The sequence below is a fragment of the Periplaneta americana genome, chromosome 16 (genome assembly GCF_040183065.1).
Source record: "Periplaneta americana isolate PAMFEO1 chromosome 16, P.americana_PAMFEO1_priV1, whole genome shotgun sequence".
Classification (NCBI taxonomy): domain Eukaryota; kingdom Metazoa; phylum Arthropoda; class Insecta; order Blattodea; family Blattidae; genus Periplaneta; species Periplaneta americana.
Genome location: NC_091132.1, coordinates 39,972,846 through 39,992,610, shown reverse-complemented (window position 1 = coordinate 39,992,610; position 19,765 = coordinate 39,972,846). Strand labels below are relative to the sequence as shown.

Here is a 19,765-nt window from a genome sequence, read left to right as displayed (position 1 = left end):
TTGGAAGTAAATCCCGAAAAGACTAAGTATATGATTATGTCTCATGACCAGAATATTGTAGGAAATGGAAATATAAGAATTGGAAATTTATCTTTTGAAGAGGTGGAGAAGTTCAAATATCTTGGAGCAAGAGTAACAAATATAAATGATACTTGGGAGGAAATTAAACACAGAATAAATATGGGAAATGCCTGTTATTATTCGGTTGAAAAGCTTTTATCATCCAGTCTGCTGTCAAAAAATCTGAAAGTTAGAATTTATAAAACAGTTATATTACCGGTTGTCCTTTATGGTTGTGAAACTTGGACTCTCACTTTGAGAGAGGAACATAGGTTAAGGGTGTTTGAGAATAAGGTGCTTAGGAAAATATTTGGGGCTAAGGGGGATGACGTTACAGGAGAACGGAGAAAGTTACACAACACAGAACTGCATGCATTGTATTCTTCAACTAAAATAATTAGAAATATTAAATCCAGACGTTTGAGAGGGCAGGGCATGTAGCACGTATGGGCCAATCCAGAAATGCATATAGAGTGATAGTTGGGAGGCCGGAGGGAAAAAGACCTTTAGGGAGGCCGAGACGTAGATGGGAAGATAATATTAAAATGGATTTGAGGGAGGTGGGATATGATGATAGAGAATGGATTAATCTTGCTCAGGATAGGGTTGTAATGGCGGGCTTATGTGAGGGCAGCAATGAACCTCCAGGTTCCTTAAAAGCCAGTAAGTAAGTAAGAAGGTAAAGATACCCTTATTAGTGGTCATGGATGTCCACAAGGTAGCATGAGGTAAAGATTTCCTACCTTTGCAGACAGTTCGCATTAGGAACAGTAGGGATATGAGTCCTATGAGCTTGCTGCCTTTTACCCCAAGGAAATACCCAGGGTACTCATAATTGGTAGAGGCTGAGTGAACTCCATGTCCATTGAGAATCGAATGTACAATGCCTTAACTGCGTTGCTACCTCGTGCCCCTAGTTCTGAGATATGGTTTGCATTTTAGTGATATTTTTAATCAAAATTCATATATCTGATTTCTGCCTTTAACCCTCCAGTAGTCGCATGCTCAAATGCAACAGTAGTGGTTGCGTGGAACACAGTTGTGATCCATATTCTAAGTTATTTTTTTCACATATTATAATGTTAGTTTTTTTAATTTTTCGGATTAATTATTAGTGATTATGTACACATTAACAGTCTAATTATATATATTTTTTTAAATTACAAAAACAATTGTTTGTCCAATTGCATATTATAATAAACGCTGTAAAATCGTAAATTCAGAGACTGAGAACATCTGTGCAGAGCGCCATTGTGATCCAAAAGTGCACCAACTTAATTATGTGCCAAGAAAACACTAGCTTAACACTTCAATTACAGCGAATAGCTGAGAGGGTAGACAAATATACAAACGAAAAGTGCACAGATGACATTTAAAATAAGTTCTGTCATCTCGGATCACCAATCATAAATAAAGTACTAGATCACTATTGTGATTTACGCAACCACTGGAGGGTTAAGAATGCTTTATTTCTGATACTCAGGATTTTATTTGAAATGATTATCTTCCCTCTTTTTCAATATTCAATAAGAATTTTAATGTTAAATATAGTTTTTCTGCTCCATAGATAATAATTAGATTCAAGTTCCTCCTCTAGGAGAAAAATAATAAAATGCACACTGTGTTTAAGTATATGTGTAAATCATTCGAGAACCTTAGCACCACTCCATTCCTCGAATCAGTAATTGTTTATACATAAATTAAATCAATGATTAACTTCACCAAAGCACTAAAAATATATTTTGAAGGTATTTTAGGCTATGTAGTCAACTACTGTATTTGAAAGAGGTGTGTTATTGACAGCATCATCAAAAATAGGAGCATGTCTACCATTTCTTCTTTCCATGTACCAGAAACAGGATTGGCAAGGTAATTTACTTTATGTAAAAAAAAACAGTTTTTACACAGGCTTAAATATTATTTAGTGTATTGATAATGTGAAATGGCTTTAATTATATTAAAACTTAAATTTTTCTACATTTTTTACCATTAAATCTTAATTTTCTCAATGCTGTTTACTCTACCACCTATTATTAACAGATTATTTTTTAAATAGGTCTGTTCTTTCATATTCATTTGAAAAATGAGAAAGCAACTGATGATAGATGCTTCGTATACTAATATGGTGTTAATAAAAACGACAATTTACATTGAACAGAGAACAAAATTTTAATAAAAACTTTAAATTTATGGAATGTATAATTTTTATTACAATAGCCTCACCTTGACTGAAAATTGACACATTTAAGCAGAAAATAAAACCGAAATGTTTGAGCTTACAAAGCTTTTTAGGATGGACACACAGATCTTCAAATATTACATTCAAATTCTCTGTTGAGTAAGGCAATGAGAAGTAATTCTCATAAGTTGGCTTCGTCAGTTTGGGTGAAGGACTGCTTTGCTCCATCTGTTCATCAAGTCAGCAGAGTTATTCCTGGAGGAAAATGAATTAGTTGATATGAGGAGTGACTGAGGTTTGAAGCTTCAGCATTCAAGGTTTGGCTTGTGATCATTTTGGATTTCTCTTCGTCAAAAAATTCAGCTGATTCTAAAAAAAGCCATAAAAGTTCTTTTTTTTCTACATCCTGTATTTGCAATTTTGGTAGTTTTGGTTGGTGTTTGGTGGCTATGTCCCGAAGTTTATCCTTGGGGAATTGGCTAGGTTTGGTGTAAAGGATGTTAAAGTGTGTTATAAATCCTTACAATGGGAGTCAAAGCAGGTAGAGACTTCCAGTAGTGAATATTTGAGTTTTCAGAAAAGAAAAGGATGTGTATGAATGTGGTTACGAATAATGTTGCAAATATTAACTTACTTAGTTATTATTTTAATTGCTGCGTGATAAATATGACAATAGAGTGCATCATGAATGAAACTCATTTTAATTGTCTTGTTATCTCAGAGTAGCAAGGTACCATTACGCCCGGGTGCAAATTAACGGGGGGGGGAGGGGATGGGAGGGATTTCGCCTCCCTATTGGAACATTATCCTCATCTCATAAATTCATATTAACATCCCTGCATCTATTCTGCTCCTCTTGGGTGAGGCCGAGGATTCGCCATAGATTACCGATTACCTGACATTTGCTTTACGGTTTGAGAAAATCACGGAAAAAAACTAATTATGCGCGTACAAGCAATGCGGGCAGTAGAATCCCAATCTTTCGAATCAAATTTCGCGGTATTGTGTCCTGTTTACAAGAAAAATGTTTATCTCTCATGCAGATTATTTTCAACCAATACTCATGCAGCAGGTGAAACACTATCCAAGGCACAAAAATCTATCTGCGTTTCCTGCCTTTTGCAGTCCTATGTTAGCGAAGAGCGATGGTTTCACGGGTAGCGTCTGTTCGGTCGACTTTGTCCGTATCCTGCAGTGGAAGTTTAAATTTTCTTTGCGTTCCTATGAACAGAAAGAAGTTTTGGAGGGGCAGTGCCCATGGTAGAGTGTGAAAGAAATGTTGTAAATATGGCAGTATATCAGTTATTTTGCCCTAGTGGCCGTAATTGTGAATTATGTTGTACGGGTGAATAACCAATGTTATCAGAAATTTCAAGTATAGCCGATTATATTACAATCACAACAAGAAAGCCCTTATTCTGTTCAAAATGACAGAAACTATGGCCAGTGAGACTGTAACTTCACCTGAGTTTGATTATTTATGTCGTTTGTGTGCTGCAAAGACTAGTGTGTTAATGGGTCTTCATATATTTGAACGCGAAGGAGATTCACGACAAATATTTAAGAAGATAACAGCATGTTTACCTGTCCAGGTAAATTGCATAAACTTTTTCACAAACATCGAGTTACAAACGTGATTAAGTTATAGGTTATAACTCTAAACACTAATATTAATGAGTAACGGTAAGGTTACTAACATACTAAATATAGGATTGTAAATTGAAACCGAATTAGTTCAGCTCTGGTTCTGACATGCAGATGAAGCTGTGTAATTAAATTAGGCCAACAGCTAAGAGAATTTGGGAAATAATAATATACCATACATTTATAGCTGTCTAGAGAGATACAGTTGAGCCACTGATATTGAAACGAATAAAATAATTTAGTGTACGAGGTAGCTTATTAAGTCAACGCTGCATTAATGTTAGCTTACGTCAAAAAAACACTTTTTTATTTATGAAATTTTGTACGAAAAGTAAAATTGTGTTATCAGAAGTAAGTTGGTTTAAATACTTTTTTTGTTGTGTAAAGTAAATCTGCGGTAACGTAGATCTTCATTCATGTAGGAAATAAAATGTATGACCAAAATCTCTTCTGTGTTAAATTTATATGGATAATCGTAGTCTATCCTCTGATTGAGATTCTGGCTGATATGTAGCCTACCTAAATATATTATCAGGCAGTACATCTCACTTGACGATATGTGTGAGAGGAAGAACAATGTATGCATCTGAAGTCTGACAGTGTAATATGTAGCTAGTCCGCGATGTATGCAATGGAGGAGGAAAGGAACTGATCACCATACCTCATTATCTCCTGGCCTAGTTACCTCATAAGTGGTGCCTTCTTGGTATCATTTGTGAGGTTCATATCTGTCTTCGGACAGTTGACCAAACAACAATCGTTGTTAGCTTTCCTACTTCATAATTAAGCTACTATGCCACTTACAGTGTAGAAAAAAATATTTATTCCTTCAGGTCAACATTGACATTTTTCTACATCCAATGATAAGACGTAGCCTACCTATGTTAGATGCTGTGATAGAGATGTAGGTAATTTAATTTATCCTGCTTGACATGTTTCAGTAATTAATTACGTTCTGAACTGGAACATGGTACTTAAATCAGCCTATATCAGAAAATTAATGGTGACCGAATAATCAGTTGAAATAAGCAAAGAGTGACCTACAGGCCTAATTATGAGATTTATCTGGTAGGCTGAGCCCAGGAAACGGAGTACATTAGGATGCAACATCGAACTTACCTGTAAAAGTTGCTGCAGATGCTGTACAATGCACATTTACACATACACATTCTTGACAACTTCGTGAAAAAAAAGCTATTCATATGGCGAAGTTCGTTCATCGAAATTTATACTGTCTTCACGATGAATAACTTAATGCTATCTTCTTCCAAATACTGTCTTTTAGTTCCTCCAACATGTGGAAATTACTTTTGTAAACCTAGTCTTTTGGATTATCCAAGAAATAAAATCGCAGCAGCCATAATCCAAGACTAATGACCTAGCGTTGAAATACTATTCTTATTTCATTTGTAGATGTGTGAGCAAAGGCAGAATCTTGTTAGAAGTTGACAAAATATTGACGTTTGTAATCAGTCAAGTGTTACATGCCAGTAAAGAAAATTAAGTGTATTATTCTTTAAGCACTTTACGACACACCAATTTTTGTATAATGCAGTGGAATGTCGTGAATTAGTTTAGGATTTTTCGCATTTCAATGCCATTTGTTTTCAGAGGACATGTGATCGTTTAAATGAAGTCGAATTCATTAAAAAAAATCAAATGAGGGTCTATTATGCCATCAGATATACCTTGAACTCAATTGCAAACATTTACTCAGATTCATAAATCTCTTGGCTGTAATTGATAAACTGCAGTTACTTTGAATGATTTTTAGCTTTAAAAGTTTGCTGCATTTCTTGCCAATGATTTTAAAACCAAGATGACATACTGGCACAAACTTTCTGGGAAAATGGTCCAACTCAACCGAAAATTATCAAATTTCATTCTGCTATGACTACGACATTTCTCTCATTGTTCTTTTTAATCCTAAAAAGAGCCACTAGCATAGCTCAGATGGTAGGCACATGTGCCTGCTGATCTGGATCTGTGCTGAGGTGTATGGGTTCGATTCCCGCATGGACTTATTATCTGGATGAGTTTTTCTAAGATTTTTCCAGCTGTAAGACGAATGTCAGGTAATCCCATTGCGAATCCTCGGCCTCATCCTACCAAATACCATCTCGCTACATATGATAGATTCCATCGACAATAAATAATGTAGGCTAGTCATTGATACATTTGATAACCAGCCAACTGAACTTCAGGAGACTGTTGTTATCACCATGCAGTTCCTGCACAAACTGAGTTTTGTAAGGGTGAAGGTGATGTCGTTGCAGAATATGGTGCACAGAGCTTTTGGAAATTCCTAGTTCCTGTCCCATCTTTTGCAATGATCACTTGGAATTTACTGCTACCTTGGCAAGGACCGCAACAGAACTGTCATCATCGGTGGATGTTCTTGGGTGCTCTGTGCACTGTTTCTCTGCTTCAGAACCAGTCTCCTGGAAGTGTGTGAAGATTCAACCCACAGATCGTTGCCCAGGTTTCGGTTTGTTTGGATGACGATGGTGAAATTCCAACACATGTTTCCCGCTGAGAGAGACCTGAGGCATGCATAATCACAATTTCGGCTTTCTCTTGCATAGTGTGCTTTTCATCCCTGGCATCTGTTTCATCTAGATTCGTTTAAACAAATAAACATTACTTCAATTTTTTCAAGGTTTCCGACTTTCCCTATGAGACCAGACTTTTGGGGGAGGGGGGTATGAGCGCGTGTGTGTATGTGCGCAAGACCTTTATTTTGAGCACAGTGCTGTAACCAGGATTTTTGATAGCAGCGTGTCTAGCTTTATCTTGGCAACGTCACCAATGGGCCTTTGTGCGTGGGAAATGTATTCTGTTAGGGATTTTACTACTTTTAGTAATTTTTCACTCATACAGACTGCACACAAAATACAACATAATCACGCACATGACACTCAGACTGCAGGCATGCCAACTGAGAGTAAGTGGAACAGAAAAAATGTGGATAGAGGGTATTGGTAAGGTAGATAGGAATGTGTGGTAATGTTTCTTGTACCATAAAAAAGCAGGGAGTGGTTGTTCTGGTTTTTCCACAGCTGGACCCTACCCTTCACTTGCAAGGAATTTCCAGCCATCGAGCACAGTTCACCGAAAAACATTATGTGCTGAAAACCAAACAATTCAGAATCTTATTCGTTTTACAATGTATGCACATTTGCTGAAAATATGCTACAATACTGTATATGTACAATATGTTTGAATTCCTGAAATATTAAAAAATATACACAATTAGAGGTGCGTATTTGTCTTAACAAATGTTTTAAACATAAATAAAAATGTTTTTGCATGATTTTCAACAGGTGGGTAAAAATATGCATTTGCATATGAATCCTGGCCTTTGTGATGATTTATTATATAATTTATTATTATTCTTCTTTTTTTCGTGGTACTACAGCCGTTTGCCAGCCTTGACCACCCCAACAATTGTCCTCCATCTCATCCTATCACCTGCTGCTCTCCTCCATACCCCCACACTACTCCTCAACAGGTCATCCTCTACAGACTGCAACCACCTCACTGGAGGTCTTCCAACTCTTCGGCTGCCATAAATAGTATTGAAGGTCAACATTCTAGCTGGGTATTGTTCCTCTGTTCTATATAAATGGCCCAGCCACTGTATTCTTCTTGCTTTAATTTCTCTTACTATGTCAGGATCGTTAAATATTTTATATAGTTCAGAATTGTATCTTACTCTCCACTTTCCCATTTCTTCTCAGAATCTTTCTTTCAAATGCTGCTAGCTTATTTTCATCTTCTTTATTTATAGCCCAGGTCTCGGCTCCATACATTAGTACAGATCTAATAAGGGTCTTATATAATTTTATTTTAGTTTTCCTATGTATATATCTGGATCTCATTTGTCTATTTAGTCCATAATAGCTTCTGTTAGCTAAAGTTAGTCTCTGCTTAATTTCTTGCTCTATTTTTCCATCATCAGTCACTAGTCACCTAGGTATTTAAATTCCTTTACTCTTTGAAACCTGTGATGTCCAGCATCTAAATGGTCATTATTTGACTGATTTTTTTTGTTATTTCCATGTATTTAGTTTTCTCTTCGTTTATCTGTAATCCCATCTTTTTTGCAGCTGTTTCCAATTTAATGAAAGTATCTCTTAGATTCCTTATTGATCTGCTCACTATGTCCAAGTCATCGGCATATCCTAATATCTGTGTTGATTTAGTATAGATGGTTGCTCTTGTATCAATGTTTGAGTCCCTGATGATTTTTTCTAAGGCTATATTAAAGAGAAGACAAGCCAGTGCATCTCCCTGTCTTAATCCTTTCTTGGTATAAAATGAATTTTTTATTATTATTATTATTATTAATATTATTATTATTATTATTATTATTATTATTATTCTAGGACGAGAAACAGAAAAGAAAGGGGAAAAGGAGAAGTGTGATGACTACGATTATGATAATATTTTTCTTCTTTGCTTGTTATAATTAAGATATGAATTCCTAAATCGTAGTTTTGTTATTACAGGTTGCACTGACAGATAAGCTTCCGAAAATGGTTTGTGAAGAGTGTGTATATAAGTTGGATTTACTCTTCGAGTTCAGGGAAAAGAGTGTCAAGACAGAGACTTACTTAGAAAATGTATTGAAGTCTTTTGAACCACAATTGCCTCAACCACCACCACAACTGCCTGAGCTTCCATCACTCACAACATTACCACCTCAGCCGCCGCCACCTCCACCACCGCTGCCACCGCCACCTCCACCACCACCACCACCACCACCGCCGCCACCACCACCTCCACCTCCATCTGCTATACCTATAGAGGTATGTATTAAACTGCTTTCAAATTAATGTTGTCGTCTCTATAGACAATTAGAATAATTAAGATACAGATCTGATATCTTGACTTACGTAATACTAGTGACAGACTACAGTCGATAATCGCGATTATCTTCGATTATGACTACCGAAAGTGTGTAGACACACTAGGTCATGATTGATCCCATCTGGTCAACAGCTAAATTACCATAGAGGAAACAATTTTCTCTAATTGCATACTTATATCACAGTCTACTATATACAGTCGCGAAGCTCAATATGTAGTAAAAATGCAAACATGGATAGTTGCCCACCACTAGGATCGCTACTATCGCCTCGTCATCGCAGATCTCTCTCCTAGCAGCCGACAAAATATGTTACACTTTCGTTGTGTTCTTTTGGAAAAATTAACACCTTCCTTCCATTATTGAAATATTAAATGCATAAAGTTAATTTATTATTTTAATGAAGTATATTAAATTCCACCATAAACTCGAAGATACCTGCAAGAAATAGGTTAATATTTTTGTTTGTGCAAAACGAACTGAAATTTACTATAATCGCTTCACTCATTCAAGATTATAGCGATAATTAACTATGAAACCAATAAATATTAATTTGCATTTCCCTTTACAACAATAATAATGGAAATATGAATTAATGGATTAACTTATGTACATGTACCGGTACTTGTAGTGTAGGCTTACGTAGTTGAGGTTAAGCAATAATAATCACACCAGAATTGGAAATAAAACGTGATTAATAAATTTTATTGTAACAGACTTTTTCTACGTCTCTAATAAAGTAACAAATAAAAAAACAACAAAATTAACAGCTATAATTAAAAACATATCCTTTGAAAAAAAAAGTAGGCCTAAGCAATAATAATCCCACCAGAATTGAAAATAAAACGTGAGCAATAAATTTCATTAAAACAAACTTAATTTTTCTACGTCTCTAGTAAAATATTATTATTCCAATTATTGTATTTTAGCCATTAGCATTTTCATTACAACCAATAACGAACATTTCACAAGCATCAATGTGAAAAACGCAACGAGCTAGGAGCACTCGATGGAAATACGATTCAGTCCAAAGTCGACCGTGGACAGTCTATTATTTCTAGTTGCTAACCGCTTGGAGCGCTTTATCACGAGATTTGCAAAAAAACACCTCAAGCTTCGCGACTGTATATAGTAGACTGTGCTTATATGTTTGTTTACCTCCTGAACAACATCTGAAGTTCAGTTCATACTTTCTTTCGATATTTGTTCATTCCTTTCCCCATTTTTTTTAATTGTTGTTGTTTCTTGCAGTTTGATATGGAAATTTGTTAAAATTTTTGCATGTTTTATAATCTAAACTGATACAGTTTTTACCATTACTATTTATATTGTTTTGGAAAGAGATTTTATAACTTATATAATTTATATCATTAGGCCTACGGTTTATATTATTTTGTAATATTTTTAAAATGAACCCTAACCTCAACAGTATTGTCATAATGTAGACTGAAATAAAAAAACTTTCAGCAGCCTTGTGTTACCCTCCATTGTATTGTGTTGTATTTATTTACATTCCATGGTATTCGTACATTGCTTCACAGCTAGAATATATGGTTACTCACTGTTCTTAAATAAATAAAAAAAACCTACAAAATCACATAAGGCAAAGTTTCACATATATGTAGAATGGAATCTATAACATGATACTACTTTTTACACTATTCTTTGTATCGATGATTGAAAATGAAAAAAAAAGAGTTTTTGTGTGTTGTGTCTTTTAAATTTCCATTTCTATTTTTTTTTTTTAGCTATGTAAATGACGACTTTATATTTAATATTTGAGTTTGTGTTTCATAACAGTTTTGTCCATTGTAATCTGTGATTTCAGGAATCTGCTTTAAGTAGCAGCAATGAAACTCCAAACTCAAATGTGCATGTGGATAGTGTTTTGGAATCTTTGAAGGTATGTGATCGAAATGGCAGGGTTATTTAATTACATGATAGATTTATAAATCAGCGTTTATACTGTAATTGATGTAAAATAACCAGCCAGTAATTTTATGTCTTTATGCTCGACCATGCCGAAATGTAGTAATTATACACCTGGTAGCAGTCCTTTAATGCAAGTCATTAAAGTACACCTACTCATTAAAGTACAGGTCTTCAGCCAATCACAAGTCAGCTTTGTACCGTTATATCGATTATTCTCGGATATGCACTCGACAGATAATTAGCGAAAAGTCACGGAGGCTGGAAATCCAATACTGTCGCAAAAGGTTATGTTCTGTTACCATAATAATTAGCGTTAATTGTAAATAATATTCAAATAAATTCAATTTGTCATCTCGTTTTTCAATTCTAAATCAATTTCCAGGTTATATCAGACTAATGTTCATTCTTATTCTGTGCCAAGGTCAATGACATTCGGCCTCGGAAAAAATCAATTATTTCGCGTCTGCACACATCTCACAATTCAGGTCAGTTCGTACATAACCATAAAAAGACCTAATTTTCAATACTTTCAAGTTAGAAATATGGTCGAGCATAAAAAGTCGTATGAAACTTGCCTATAATGGTAATTAAGACGCTCATATGAAAATTATGAAACTCGCGCTCGTTTCATAAACAATCATACTTGCGTCTTAATTACTACCATTATAGGCTCGTTGCATAATGTACTATTATGTAACAACCACCTTGTAATATTATGTCTTTATATGCAATATTAATAACATAGTGAAATGTTGCGTAGTTATATACTATATGATGTGTTTTATGGTATATTTTAGGAGACAACTGAGTATACAGTAGTAACTGAATGTGCTCCAACAGAAGTTGAACAATTATCAAAGCCTAATGATAACGTCAAGTGTGAACCTGAAGTTTTGATCAAAATTGAAGATGGCAGTAATGTTGTTATGAATATGCCAGAAGGTGAAAGTGATTCTGACACTGAAACTGATTCAGATACTGAATCAGAGAGTGACAGTGATGACAATACAGGTGCAGAAGACAGCCATCATGAGAGTTCACTAACGTTGGTTGAACAAGACGTCCAACATGAGACTGTTAACACAACTACTGTCATAATTGGCACAAGGGAGATAGTAGAAGCATCAACAAGCCACGAGATAAACCAGTATGAAAGAAATATTTTGTCTTATATTGAGACTGCAAGTATTTTGCCAGTATTCATATTTTCTTAATATTTTGCATATCAAGTGTTACAGGTTTCATGTTGAGTAACTTTGTTATTAATTAAAAGTTTAAAATAGCCTTTCTTATTCCTTCATGATGTACTGTATGTGAACGAATGTAAGATGTCCAGAAACATTTTCTTTTTTCTTTTTTTCCCCCCCCTATAATTCGCAATTTTGAGAATTTTAATTATTAATTGTTGAAGATCTAAATTGAGCATTTCCATGTAGAATATTATGCAGGTACATAGAGAATGAATAGATAACTTTCTTACCAATTGACTGAGGAACAGCGAACTATTAATGTAAAATATTAATTATGAAAAATTAAAACGTAATTTACTCACCCAAATTAAGCAAAGAGATGGTTAAACTGTATGCCTGCTTGTTCCAAATATTTGTATTTACATACTCATGGAGTTGAAACCAAGTCTCATTCGAAATTAGATAAAAACTTTCTTCTCATTTATCTTTACTAACCATCAGAATTTCTTTGCGAACTATCCAAAAGTTTATTTTGTAAATTGGAATTGAATCGATAGTTGCATAAACATTAGTTCAAAAAAAGTAAATTTTACAGGAGAGACATAAAACATTTTTCACATAAACTGTGAATACATGGATGTCGTGAGTTGGTGCAACATTAACCTTCCATATTGGGCTACTTTAAGCATAAAATTCAGGATGATCCATTTTATTGCTATTTTTCTGCAATTTTTTTTAATTTTGTGGACTCTTGTTGTTATTGCAAAATAGAATTTTTAAAGCAAACATTTATATAAATCCATATTATCAATAGGATGACCAGACATCTGGAACAATTGATTAATGGAGCAATGGTGGAAATAGGAGTACTCTGCTAAAACCTACCACCAAAAACTGTCTTTGTCCACAAATTCCACATGGGCCCACCAGGAACAAGCTGTAATGCAAAACTGTTTTATATTCACATCACATAAATATAAATATTTTTATATTAAATAGAGGCACCTAATTGTAAAGTATGTTCAAGAGACATCTAATTCTAAAGTACGTTCAAAATCTTGTTATATTATATTTGCTTGTAATTTTCAGTTGAAGACATTGTAAAATTAATGTTTATCATCATTCATAATGATTGGATTGGGTTATTGATGGCAAAATGCTTACAGTTTTTATTCTTTTTATTTCTCCTGCTTCATTTTATGCATGTGTTTATCCAGAGCATTTGCTAGGAAACAGGTTTTGCTGAGATAAATGTTGTCTGCCTTTCACTTTTTTAGTTCAAACGCGATTGTTTGGGAAATAGTGCATGCATTTCCCTTAATTGAGCATGAGAAGATAACACAGAGCAAAAGTTGGAGCATTAATATACAGCTGACTTCCATTCAGTGCATTTCAGTTTAGTCTGTAACAGTGCAGTACACGTTAGAGCAGCAAATCTTCATTTATGTTATCTACCTGTATATTATGAATAAATCATAGGAAAAGTGCCATGCTGTATTTCCAGAAGTCAACAGTTTCAGCACTTACAAATTACCATAAGTCAGTAAATTACATCTGTAATGTAATGTGTGAGTCGCGAGTTTTTATTGCCGAAATCTGATATGCTGAAGCACCACGAAGTAGGCTGTTACTTGCTCATGTCACTGAATGGTACCATACTTGTAAGCGAAACCTGTTTCCAGGCATTCAATTATGCAATATTAAGACAGGTATACCAGTAAGCATGAACAGTGTTGCTAATTATTTTATTTATGTGTTACTCTTGTTTGGCTTGTCTGTATTAAAATTTACAGAAAAAACTCATTACTTTAAACTTACAATATTTTTCATGGTTTGTTGGTTAGTTTTTAATACTGTATGTTACTGCAGTGAATTCTAATAGTATTATAATAATGTAAAATTATTTCAACTATAAATGCTACATGAGTCTCACTGTAATATGCAAAATATATACAGTAGAACTTGGTTATAACGACATCCAAGGGACCTTAAAAATTATGTTGTTATAAACGAGTGTCGTAGTAACCGAGATTCATATTATCAGTCTAGTGAGGTGGAAAATGAAAAATAATAAACATAATTAGGCTTATTTTAGATTTATGTATTCACTTTTAAGCATACCATGAACACAGTAAAATACACGTACAATTATAAATACAGTATTCTGTATTAAAACAGTTTGTTCATTACTCACCAAACTTCTTTACTGAGGAGTGAAGTAATCAGTCATTTTACTCTGTTGTCTCCTACTTGCCCAATATACACTTTCTAAATTACTTTCTATGTTCATTATTTCAATTGCAATTTCCTACTCCCTCCCCTAGCTTCATAGAACATGTTCACAATTCTAATGGCTTCTAAAGTGTCACTTACTTCTTTTAGTGGCCATACTGCGTTAAAATGCGTGCAGTAAGTGAAAACTTCCTGCAGGTACCATTAATACCGCTTGAATTCGGGCAGGTTACAATGGGGTGGGGAATCTGTCTGCATTCCAGAGGTCTACGACAGAAGGGAACAGTAAAGGATTTGCCAGATTTCAGCAAAATATTTCTTAAAATACTTTGGTCCTTAGAAAATCGTATTCCAAACTGAGGTTGAAAATGATGTTATATGCTAGGTAGACGCATATGCGTTTGTCGTATTAAGCAAGGTAGAAAAGCATATATCTTAAGGGGAATTACTTGGGACCACAGAATATTTGACGTTATAGGCGAGGTGTTTCACAAAACGAGGTCGCTATAACCAAGTTCTACTGTACGTATATTTTATGCACAATTGGGATTGTTGAGCACATGAATAGGTTAAATCCACTTATGCACGAGTGTAATACAAAATTTTATCCAATACCTCTTAATTTGTTTAATTATGTCTATTTAACGACACTCGCAACACTGAGGTTATATCAGCATTGCTGGTGTGCTGGAGTTTTGTCCCACAGGAGTTCTTTTACATGCCAGTGAATCTACAGACATAAGCCTGTCACATTTAAGCACACTTAAATGCCATCAAAGCCACTGGCGTGGCTCAGTCAGTTAAGGCGCTTGCCTGCTGGTCTGAAGTTGCGTTCGGGCGTGGGTTCGATCCCCACTTGGGCTGATTATCTGGTTGGGTTTTTTCCGAGGTTTTCCCCAACCGTAAGGTGAATGCCAGGTAATCTATGGCGAATCCTCGGCCTCATCTCGCCAAATACCATCTCACTATTACCAATCTCATCAACGCTAAATAACCTCGCAGTTGATACAGCATCGTTAAATAACAAACAAACAAAAAATGCCATCAACCAGGGCTGGGATCGAACCTGCAACCTTGAACACGGAAGGCCAGCACTCTACCAACTGTGCCACTCAGGCCGACAACAAACATATCTTAATAAATTGTTATAATAAATAGTACTGGTAATATTAATATTATAAATATCATATAACATTGTCCCATATAATTAAGTTTTAAACTTTCATCCATTCATTGTTCCTAGAAATAATAATACAACTGCATCTAATGAACTGCACTTGTTAATTATTTGTAACTAGCAGTTCAGACAATTCCATTGAACTTGCATTCGAAAAGGAAGTACCACTCACTAAAACCACACCACAAGTCTACATCACAGTAACTGTATCAAATTATAATTTATTAATGGTGCTAACTTCACCATTACACAGCGAACACAAAGTTTGTGCCACTCACTCACTACCTTTGGCTAATAGTTTCAAAGACAGCGATATTTTTTTATACCAAAGTGGGTATATTGCTTGCTAGTTGGAATATTAACTTTCAGTACGTAACAATCTAATCTCTAATATAATTAGATAAGTTACAGTAATGCAAGCAATTTACTGCATGGGTAACTTTGTGACAGTAATTGTGTAAGAGTTCTTTATTTTTTTTTATTGTATACCAGGTGTGTGCAAAGTTACACCTACTTACTATTCATGCAAACATACCCCATGTATAAGAATTAATATTATTAGTATTATTGTGAAGCTGTTGTTGAATGTGAGTAGAATTATTCTCTCATGGTTATGATTATGGTTCGTTGCAGGTAATCATGGTGTTGAAACAAATAAATAATACTTTTTACATTCAAAATCAGGTGTAACTTTTGACACACTCTTGGCAAAGTGCATCAACATCGGTTAAAAACGCAGTAATCATAGATTACGAAATGATGGTTAAGCAGTAACCGTGGTTAAAATGTAATTTCTGTGCACCATTCACAATCACCGATTACTTAAACATGGCTAGCTGACACCTCATTTAACCAGAGTAAAGTCTATGATGGTACACTGTTTCTACAAAATGACTAAAGGAAAGCATCCATACCGCTGCAAAGATAATAGTCAACATCTAAAGACGACTACACTCACTCCGTTCTACATCAAAATGAACATATCCTACATTTTCGCGTTGCATTTGTTTGCCTTTCGGCACTGTTATATTTACGAGTTGCATTTCTTTGTTTTTCAGTGTTGTTAGGTTAAAATCGTACAAAATGGAAAATTGGATGCAAAAATGATTATATCCCAATGTGAGGTTGAAGTATTGATAAAACTTACTTACTAGATGTAAATATATTATATAAAAAAGAAGTAATATCCATAAAGGAAAAGGATGCAAAAGATGAATAGGAATGTGTGTACGATCCAGGACCCCATTTACACCAGGGAACTGTTCATTATCCTAAGATCCATCCATAACCTCTCTTTCTTCAGCCAGTGACATAGAGAAAGAGATATTGGAGTATTCCCTCTTAAAATACAGAAAATAATAGTTACATAGAATCGTAACATAAGCAGCTGATCCATAGGAGAAATATGACTGTTTTTGTGTTATATCAAGTGATCCATTTGTAGATTTTGATAAACGAAATTCCTCCTGAAATTTTCTGTCACCTAATTCCTCATGAGAATTCTCTCTTTCCACTAAAGAAACTTCACGCTCACGCTCTATCCAAGTAATTCAAGTACTGTACAATAATAACCGTCTTTGAAATAAACATCTGTGGCTCTGGCCGCCATTTTGCTTTACTTGGTCTACTAATCACTGGTTATCTCCATTAACTGCTTGAATATGGCCGGTTAGAGATTACTGTGGTTAACCTACTATTTAAGTTGTAACCAAGGTCGCTCCACCGTAAAAATGCTTAACCAGGGGTTAGGTGACAATTTTAACCGATGGTTACACTAACCGATGTTGATGCACGTGGGATCTGTATATTAGAATTAAATGTTCCAAACTTTGATGCTGTCTAATGTTAATGTTTATTATATTATTTGTAGGATTGTGGCTGAAGATGGTGCAGTAGTTGATGGCAGTGCAAATTTCATGAATCCAGCTGCTAATGGTCTCCTCATGCTGTCCTGTCCACAACCGTCTGAGTATCAAGACCAGGCATCCTGGTTTTTCTGTCATATCTGTGGAAAAGCATTTGCAAAACGAGAAGAATTTCAGGCACATTATGAAGATCACTGTAATAAGTGCAATGAGTGTGGAGCTCTCTTCACTAATGAGGAAGCTTTGAAGGCACATCAAAAAGAAATGCATTCGCGGAAACCTAAACCATCAGACAGACAGATTATTGTTCAGGAGGAAAAGAAGGGCGTGGCGAGGAGAAAGAAGTGGGAACCAAAGGTCTGCCCAGAGTGTGGGAAACAATATCGAACTAACTACAAGCTGACGGAGCATATGCGTAAGCACACTGGGGAGAAACCTTTCAAATGTTCAACATGTACAAAAGCATTCAGATCTAAAATTGGACTGGCACAACATGAAGCGAAGCATACGGGTCAGTATGAATATACTTGCAACACATGTGGGAAAGGCTTCCAGTGTAAATCATATCTCATTGTTCACCAGCGTGTTCACAGCGATCTGAAACCTTATCCCTGCACAACTTGCGGACGGAACTTCAAGACTAAACAGAGTCTCTTAGACCACCAGAACCGCCATCTAGGTGTGAAGCCGTACCTGTGTGAGACTTGTGGAAGGCGCTTCATTACAAAGGGTCTGTGCAAATCTCACCAGAGGGTGCATTCGGGTACAGACAACAAGCAGTTCCCCTGCTCTGTGTGTAACAAAATGTTCGTGAGCAAGTCATATCTAGCAACGCATCTCCGCATACATACAGGTGAAAAACCTTTCATGTGCGAAGTATGTGGTAAAGGATTTCTCACACGTGTCGACTTACGTATCCACTCGACGATGCACACCGGAGAGAAAAGTTTTGTATGTGAGTGGTGCGGCAAGGCTTTTGCCAGACGTGATGCGTTGCGCTGCCATCGGCGCAGCCATACTGGCGAACGTCCGTATCGCTGTGACATATGTGGGCAGAGCTTCACTCAGTTCTCACCGCTCACCATCCACAAGCGACTGCATACTGGTGAGCGTCCTTACCCGTGTGATATCTGTGAAAAAGCGTTTGTGTCTCGTTCGACAATGATGTCGCACAGACGAAAACACCATACCTGAGAAATACAGGTCACAGATGTCAGGACACTGGACAGCTCCTGTGTTCTTGTCGCTAGCAGCATGTGCCCCAGCATGCAGTAAAGTGACAGAACACGAGGCTCGCCAGTGTACTGTTCAGGAGAAGCAAGTTCCCCTGATACATCTGTGACCTTCAGTGCTATTTCATATCCTATAAGTGAAACACCTCACTTCTTTGGATGAGTGTCTTGTGCAAATGCCGTACTCTTAGGAGAAATTAAGTCTTATAGTGACATCGTTCTAATGTAAGGGATGGTAGGTACAAACAACTAATAAATATAAGAGTAGTGAAATATAGAGAGAGCTTCCTGTGCTACAATCATAAAGACTTCCATGACAGTGTGTGCATATTACATAATATATAACCTGGTACAGTTAGAAGGATTTCTGATCAGAGTGGTGCTGCTGAATTGCATGTCAACAAAATGTTGAAATGCAGTAAAAATTACATTCTATTGAAGTCAGGGTTGTGTCAGTAGAAAATACGTAATCTAAGTGTATGTTCTACTGTAGATATGTAATGCACTATTACATTTAATCTGGCCTACATATAGAAAATTAAATTTATGTTACAGGAATGAATTTGAAAGGATTATAGGAACAGAATAGAAAATATATTAATTTGAAGTAAGAACATAGTAGAGACAGAAATATATTGCTTACATTTCAATTTATCGTATAAAAATAAAATTTACAGTCTTAATTCAGTTTATCAGCATTCATCACATGATTGCCTGTCTCTAAGTTTCTGTGTGTGGTATGCATGCAGCAACTCTTTTTGACCTATATATTATTTTAAGTACCGAAGTACATATGATATTTCCATGCAGATATTCTGCGTCATCATACGATGAAAGAGTAATGGAACGGAGAAAAATTGTCTCCGGTGCCGGGATTTGAATCCGGGTTTTCAGCTCTACGTGCTGATGCTTTATCCACAAAGCCACACCGGATACCACCCCGGCATCGGACAGAATTGTCTCTGATTAAGTTCCAACTCTTGGGTTCCCTCTAGTGCACCTCAGCACATGTGTGGACTTCGGTCCTATGTTCATAGACATCTATGACGTAGTGCAGAGGGCGGCCACTAGAGGGAACCCAAGAGTTGGAACTTAATCAGAGACAATTCTGTCCGACGCCGGGGTGGTATCCGGTGTGGCTTAGTGGATAAAGCATCAGCACGTAGAGCTGAAAACCCGGGTTCAAATCCCGGCGCCGGAGAGAATTTTTCTCCGTTCCATTACTCTTTCATCGTTTTTTTTGACCTGTCAAATGTTAGCCTGTTTCTTGAGGAACAGCAATCATAAGATCAATTGCTGAAAACTCTGATTGTGGAGAACATCATTTAGCTACTTTCTGCAAGCTTGGCCAAGGTTAGATGTTCGTGATTAGCAAGACTCAAGA

At 35.9% G+C, this 19,765-nt stretch overlaps 1 protein-coding gene across 1 annotated transcript; it reads left to right on the top strand.

Moving 5' to 3' along the window:
• The first annotated feature begins 3,351 nt into the window (after positions 1-3,351).
• Positions 3,352-19,294, top strand: LOC138692146 (zinc finger protein 260-like). The gene is made up of 5 exons (XM_069815166.1): positions 3,352-3,831; positions 8,395-8,694; positions 10,582-10,656; positions 11,483-11,832; positions 17,155-19,294. The coding sequence occupies exons 1-5, from the start codon at positions 3,667-3,669 to the stop codon at positions 18,341-18,343; spliced, it is 2,079 nt and encodes a 692-aa protein (XP_069671267.1). The 5' UTR covers positions 3,352-3,666; the 3' UTR covers positions 18,344-19,294.
• Positions 19,295-19,765: the final 471 nt, after the last annotated feature.

What these genes read in the sequence shown, in the direction of transcription:
- LOC138692146 (XM_069815166.1), top strand. Translation starts at nt 3,667, where the DNA reads ATGACAGAAACTATGGCCAGTGAGACTGTAACTTCACCTGAGTTTGAT. An exon ending in CATCTGCTATACCTATAGAG is followed by an intron (nt 8,695 to 10,581) that starts GTATGTATTAAA and finishes CTGTGATTTCAG; the next exon opens with GAATCTGCTTTAAGTAGCAG. An exon ending in GTGTTTTGGAATCTTTGAAG is followed by an intron (nt 10,657 to 11,482) that starts GTATGTGATCGA and finishes GGTATATTTTAG; the next exon opens with GAGACAACTGAGTATACAGT.